Source organism: Apaloderma vittatum, unplaced genomic scaffold (assembly GCF_000703405.1).
Source record: "Apaloderma vittatum isolate BGI_N311 unplaced genomic scaffold, ASM70340v1 scaffold18680, whole genome shotgun sequence".
NCBI lineage: Eukaryota > Metazoa > Chordata > Aves > Trogoniformes > Trogonidae > Apaloderma > Apaloderma vittatum.
The window spans coordinates 49,181-55,765 of NW_009695212.1; the positions used below are offsets into that span (position 1 = coordinate 49,181).

At 45.1% G+C, this 6,585-nt stretch overlaps 1 protein-coding gene across 1 annotated transcript; it reads right to left on the minus strand.

Annotated features, from left to right (window-relative positions):
• Positions 1 to 1,336: 1,336 nt before the first annotated feature.
• On the minus strand, positions 1,337 to 6,527 carry SERTAD4 (SERTA domain containing 4). Its single transcript, XM_009870548.1, has 2 exons — positions 6,378 to 6,527; positions 1,337 to 2,581 (listed from the first exon to the last, which is right to left on the minus strand). The coding sequence occupies exons 1-2, from the start codon at positions 6,525 to 6,527 to the stop codon at positions 1,841 to 1,843; spliced, it is 891 nt and encodes a 296-aa protein (XP_009868850.1). The 3' UTR covers positions 1,337 to 1,840.
• Between the last annotated feature and the right edge of the window lie 58 nt (positions 6,528 to 6,585).

The following is a 6,585-nucleotide window of genomic DNA, read 5'->3' on the forward strand; positions in this document are numbered from 1 at the left end:
CCTGACTGCAGAAAGGTTACTGATTTATGCCCAACTCTGTGGTCACTTTGGCTGCAGCAGGGGAAGGTTCTCCTTTGACCACCAGGCTTAGTTACAAAAACTCTCCATTTTGCAAACGCGACCATGGGGTGCACACAACCCAAAATAACCACGGCCCGGGTAGACTCAGGCTAAACCCATGAAACCCAGAGACTCCATCTGACTCCCGAGTTGGGGGCGGCTCCACAAAGTGTCTCCCTTGCTGAGGACACCCGTGCCCCATGCTAAGCTGGCTCAGCCCCTGCGCTGAGGTGAATTTCACCCTCTGGACATGAACCCAAGTAGAGAAGACATCGCCCGAGCGCACAACGCTGCAGGAAAAGGCAGGTATTACGAATCAGCCATGGCTTGGACATGGCTATTTCGCCGAGCATATCCTGCCAGTTGTTATGGGGAATGTAGGAACTAATTAACGTGGTGGATCTAAGGCTCACACAATACTCTTGGGCCAACTCCGACTGATGTCTTCTGGGCATTTTAAGCAGCACACTTTTGCAAACGGTCTACCTAGGGATGACTAAATGTTGTCCTTTGCCATTGAAATCTCAGCTCATTTCTCCAAAATGTTCTTATTAAAAATTAAACCCCTTACATTCATTCAGATAAAATCATGGTTTTTGCCACGTTATCGATTAACGTTGTGCTTTTTACTTTCTTTTCTTGTCTTTTGTTAATCAACAGCAAAAGTCATAGAAAACTCCCGCATGCTTTTGCAATCTAAAAGAGAGAAATTATGCGAAACAGAATAAAGTATAAAACATGCCACTGGTTCATGAACTTCATTATACGAAGAAGGAAAAAAAAGAGCCCCAGCAACAGACAGTTGCCATAGAAACACTCAAGCATCGAATGCTTGTTTACAAGAGACATCTCCCTATTGTTTCTTAAATCCCTTCCTAAGGATGGCAAATCAAAAAGCAATTGAGCATCAAAAAGGAAGAACAGAGACGTTTGAATAGGAAGTTGAACTCAGTACTTCAAAGGTTAAAGGTTTCTAATAATATTGATCCACCCTGTGGGCATTTTTTTCTTCTCTGTTTAGGTTAAATCCCTGCTGTATCACTGATTTATACTTAATTTTCACACTGGCAAAAATTAAGACAAAAAGTAAGGCACCAAAAAAAACCTGCCCTGTATAACGGCAAGCCTCATGAGTTATTACAGCCGAGGAGAAAACAGGCAAGTACTTGAGCTGCACGTTATGTTTCCGATTAACATCCCATAAACAGGTTATTTCCTTATGCTGCGTCCTATTTTGTCAGTTGAACAAGACGCTGGATCCAGGAATTCAAGAGTGTCAGTACAAAACGCGAGGATGGTTTATTCCCAGTCCACGAAGGCAGTCCTTTGTCAGAACAAATACCGAGTTACAAGGAGCACATCACCCTTGCCGGTAGCATCGATTTGTTTACCAGACTTCTAATTCCTTGGCAAACATAATGGAGGTTCTTCTTAATTAATGGCAGACTTGTTGGGGGCGGGGATATATAAAACAATATGTTTTCCCCATCTGGCTGATTGGTATTTTCGGCAACGAAATCTACACCATAGCTGTACAGACTACAGTGCTGAGCAGTAACGCAACTGCATTCTTTATGAAGTCTCTGTATTTATAAATAGCCCGCTGATAGAGATCATAGAGACGCTTCACACAATCTGCTCTCCAGTCATTTAAAACTACATGTAATGTTTGTGGCATGATTGTGTCATTTGTAGAAAACTATAAAAAATCCATTCAAAATAAAAATTTGATAGACAAATGCACATGCTGCGCATGCTTCAACGGAGTAAGAAAGACGCCTCATATTTTACTTCCTTTGCTGCAGCACATTTTATTACTTGGTAAAGATTCCTTTTTCCTTAAGGACTTTTTCCAAGATTCATTTATGTTGCTCTTGTCATTACATCCAGTCTCAAAATAGTCATAAAATTTGCCTTTACATTCAAGAGCATGGGTGCCTCTTACAGGTTCACAGTTTAGGGCGATGCTCTCTCGCTCAGGTTCATTACCTCCTTTCTCATCATTAAATTTTGCCTTTTCCTGATTACTGTGAGACCTGGCATTAGCGATAAATATTTCATTAGCAGGTATCTGGTCATCGCTCCTGTAAGAAGGGGCACTGCCGATGTCATAATCCACCTGCTGGGAACAGCTTGGCAATGAAATGAGGGGAGAGGAGGAGGAGGAGGAGGAAGTATTTTCTGTACTAGCATTAACAGAGTAGGGTAGGTTTAAATAGTGACTGCCACACTCTTGGTAGAAGCAGCACGTGTGGAGCTTCTCATACTCCTCCTTTGCCATCCGAAGACGTTTTCGGTACGGACAGTCCTGAGGCACAAACCACTCTTGTGGGGAGGTGCCACTGAAGGAGCAGGTGGAGAAGCACCAGTTGTTCTGCATGATGATTTCTCCGTGGATTCTCTTCATTAGATTGTTGATGAGGACGGATCTCCGCAGGTAGACTTCAGGATCATCAATGAATTTCAGTTTTTCCAAAGACATGTAAAGAATATGAGCTCGCTCCTCAAACACAGAAATTGTCTGAAAATGCAAAAGACAGAAGATATGGAGATGTAGGCAACCAGTTTTGTTCCAGGCAAGAAGAAAATAAAGCAAAGTTGTGCTGCTACTTTTCACAGAATCACAGAATCACAGAATGTTAGGGGTTGGAAGGGACCTCAAAAGATCATCTAGTCCAGCCCCCCTGCCAGAGCAGGATCACCTACAGTAGGTCACACAGGAACGCATCCAGGTGAGTTTTGAATGTCTCCAGAGAAGGAGACCCCACAACCTCCCTGGGCAGCCTGTGCCAGTGCTCTGTCACCCTCACAGTGAAAAAGTTTTTCCTAATGTTTTTGTGGAACCTCCCATGTTCCAGCTTGTACCCATTGCCCCTTGTCCTGTCATTGGACATCTCTGAAAAGAGCCTGGATCCGTCCTCCTGACACTCCCCCTTGACATATTTATAAATATTAATGAGGTCACCCCTCAGCCTCCTCTTCTCCAAGCTAAAGAGACCCAACTCCTTCAGCCTTTCTTCATAAGGGAGATGTTCCACTCCCTTCATCATCTCTGTGGCTCTGCGCTGGACTCTCTCAAGCAGTTCCCTGTCCCTCTTTTCTTCCTCTCTTTCTGAGGCACCTGAAACTGGCTTTTCATTTTGCACACCCACATAGCTTGGGGCCTGCCTTTTCTCAGCCACAGCACTCACTCAGGTTTAGGAGGCAAGCAGCTGAGCACTACACCACAGAGGCAATCGCAGGGCACAAATCCAGGATGGGAGAGCAAAATCCAGATGCACACATCTGGCTCTTTATTTGCATCCGGGGTTGGAACGTAAAATCATTGTGCAGTTTTGCTCCAGTGATGGCTGGGGGCTTTTTGATGTAAATGGACCCAATTCCATCATCCCCTGCGGGGCTTCTACAAAGCTCTGAAGCCAAGTGAAGGTCCCCTCCTGCAGCCTCAAGGTTTGCAAGATGCAGCCAGCAGCCATCACCTCACGCAGCAAGTGTCGGAGCATTTTATCCACTGCCAGTGGAAGAGGCCCTCCAGCAAGGAGGTCTCCATGTGCCAAGCTCCCTTAGACTTGCTCTTGTGTACAAAAGCGCATGCAGTGAGGGAGGCAGGGGAGAAGAAACCCATCTCAAAGCATCACAGCATCTGGAGAGCAGATGTTGGCCTGTGTACTACACCCTCTGCTCTACGGGACCGGTGGGAATGTGGAGAGGCAGGGACAAGGTCAGGAAACGAAGAGAGGATAGGGATTTGCAGAAATCCTGGCTCGACGCCCACAGATTTGTTCTCCCTTCCACGGTCCTTCCAGGACTCCATTTCTCAGCATTGGCAGCACGAGCAGGTTACTGCCCCTGGGAGGCCCCGGATTCTGTGCTGTAATCACTACCCTGGGAATCAAAATAAGAGAGGGGGCAATGCATGCTACTGTAAGCACTATTAACTAATTTTCATTTTTAGTAAGAATTTGGGTTGCGTAGGAGGAGAGCAGCACAGCACAAAGAGAGACTGCTCTAAATCCCCCCCATCTGTGGCTTGATCATTCTTCCCTTTCCCACATGGCTACAGCATTTTTGCAGAGTGGAAGTCGTAGCTATGAGGACTGAAAGAGCTTAAAGCACAGCTGCTTTTCACATCCATTCAGCTCTGCTCAGCCCTCTAGCTCTTTCCACAGCCTGGTCCCGTCTGCAGGGCTCAGAAGCTGCACAGTGCCTCGTAAAAACAAAAATTGGCTGTGTTTTCATGCGAGTTCACAGCTGAAGCTCTCCTTTTTTTAGAGAGTAATTTTCTGTAATAAATTACTCATTTTAATCATATTAAGCCCATACGTTAATTTGCATCCTTTATGCCTGCTGCAACAGTAGTTGGTGAAGCCATAAAAGCCTGGAGCAAACCAGCAAGCCTTGAACTGTGATCCTCCTGGAGATATGTCCTGGAGGGTCACCATTAGGAACAAGTTGTCAAAGGCTTTCTACTACAAATGTTTGCCAACAGCCCTGTGGAGAAGGGGCTCTGGGCCCTACCATCATACCCTCTGCGGGACAAGGAATCTCAGAACGCTACTCCTTCTTCACTAGGCAGCGAAGGTAAGAAATTCAAATAAAACTGGTGGGCACCCTCCCTCCCCCAGAGCTCAGTGTAGCAAAGTACAAAACACATTTGTGGGCAACAGAAGAAACTGGTGACCCAGGGCTTCTTACAGGATACACCTCCACTACAGCGCAAAGCAATGTCTGGGACAGGTCAGTCTTACCAATACCTCTACAACTGGTTTTTATGCTGTCAGAAAGGGACAAGTTACTATTCCTCCTCTTTGTGAGGAAAATAATCGCTGATGTAAAAATCCAGCAATCTAGCCAAGAAAAAACTGGCTGAAACCAGAGAGCGATGTGACATGTGGGAGACATGCTCACTAACCAGAGCACATTTTTCAACACCCTTGGTGCTATTTATTTCTTGCTCTGGCAGCAGACCCGGACACCTTCTGGAATTAACGGCAAGGCAGTTTTTCACCTTCCCGGTCAGGTACTTATTTCCAGCTAAAGTAATTTGTAGCTGAGAATTCCTTCAGCTACTCTAAGGTCCTTGGGAAACGAGCTCTGCGTTGCTGCTCGCTTCTCCTCTGTGGAAATCCCTCTAAGGAAACAGGATCCCACTGGACAGACCTCGCCAGCCAGCGACTGTCAGGGATGAGCATTCAGCTCTCTTCACATCCCAGAAGGCTGCCTCTGCGATGCAGGTAAAGATGATGTATAAACATCCTGATCTGGTTTAGCTTTCTGTCTCTGTGGCTCTTGACATACTATTGCCTCCCATAAGCTGTGCTTTAATCAGATCATAGAGTCACAGACTGGTTTGGGATGGAAGGGACCTTAAAGATCATCTGGTTTCAACCCCTCTGCCATGGGCAGGGACACGTCCCACTAGCCCAGGTTGCTCAAAGCCCCATCCAGCCTGGCCTTGAACACCTCCAGGGAGGGGGCATCCACAACTTCTCTGGGCAGCCTGTTCCAGTACAGATGATATCATGTCCTCTCTATCGCCAGTGGCACACAGGTAGACTTGGACTGCCGTGGGCCAGGTACGATCCAGCAAGGCAAGGATGGTGCCTCAAGGCACAAGCTATCCTTAAATACTTCAATCCAGGCATTCAGCTCCTTACAGGACTGAGCCCTTAATGAATGACAGCATAAAATCTCACATTAAAAAAGTTAGATTTCAATTTATATACTCGCTGGCCTGGGAATTGTTTGCTCTAATCTCTCCCCTGAGAGCTTTCATTAAAAAAGAAATAAATATTCTTTCATTTACTAATCTGTTCTTTTGGAGTTATTAGCTTTTTAATAAATAGGATTAAATCCTGAAGGAGCTTGTACTTGCTTTCCAAGTTATTCTGTTTTTGTAGAGGATCTATAACCCATGTGGGGTACATGGAACCTATTACTATTTTCTCCCCTGGAAAAAGTTTCGAACGACTGGGGAATCATGAGCCTTTTGTATTTATGTTCCTCATTTCCGTTGTTCAAATGTTGTTTCTGCAGGCATGATACAAACTAGCTAAGAACAAAATAATCTGAAAAATAAGTTATTCTCAGCATTTCCATTTACAGTTGTTAGAAATGAAGAAACGCCTTCGCTTCTTAAGCCATTCGATGACAATAAAACAATAAATGTGAACAAGTGACAACTATTTGTTTCTGAGCAAACAGCTGGATCACTCTCCTAATTTCAGCAGCGTTTCAGCGTTCTGGATAATGGGTCAACCGAGCGTTACTTAGCATCTGAAACTCAGAGTAAAAATACCGACTTTTAGAAAACATACTTTATGTGTACAGCTGCTGAGTGGTGGGTGAAAATCCTCTTCTTCCACATATTTCCTTTTAAAGTATGTGATCTTGGATGTTGTTACAGGATTCGAAATTCCCCTGTAATGCGATCCTGCGGGTAATAAATCAGATATGACAAATGACATGCGGTTTGCCGGAGGTTCTCCAAACAAAATACTTCTCGTTTCCCTCCGCGCTACGGGG

Bases quoted from the DNA above. Each gene is read 5' to 3' on its own strand.
- SERTAD4 (XM_009870548.1), bottom strand. From the start codon at position 6,527: ATGTCATTTGTCATATCTGATTTATTACCCGCAGGATCGCATTACAGG. The intron at 2,582-6,377 runs GTATGTTTTCTA...TTGCATTTTCAG, and splicing joins TCAGCAGCTGTACACATAAA to ACAATTTCTGTGTTTGAGGA.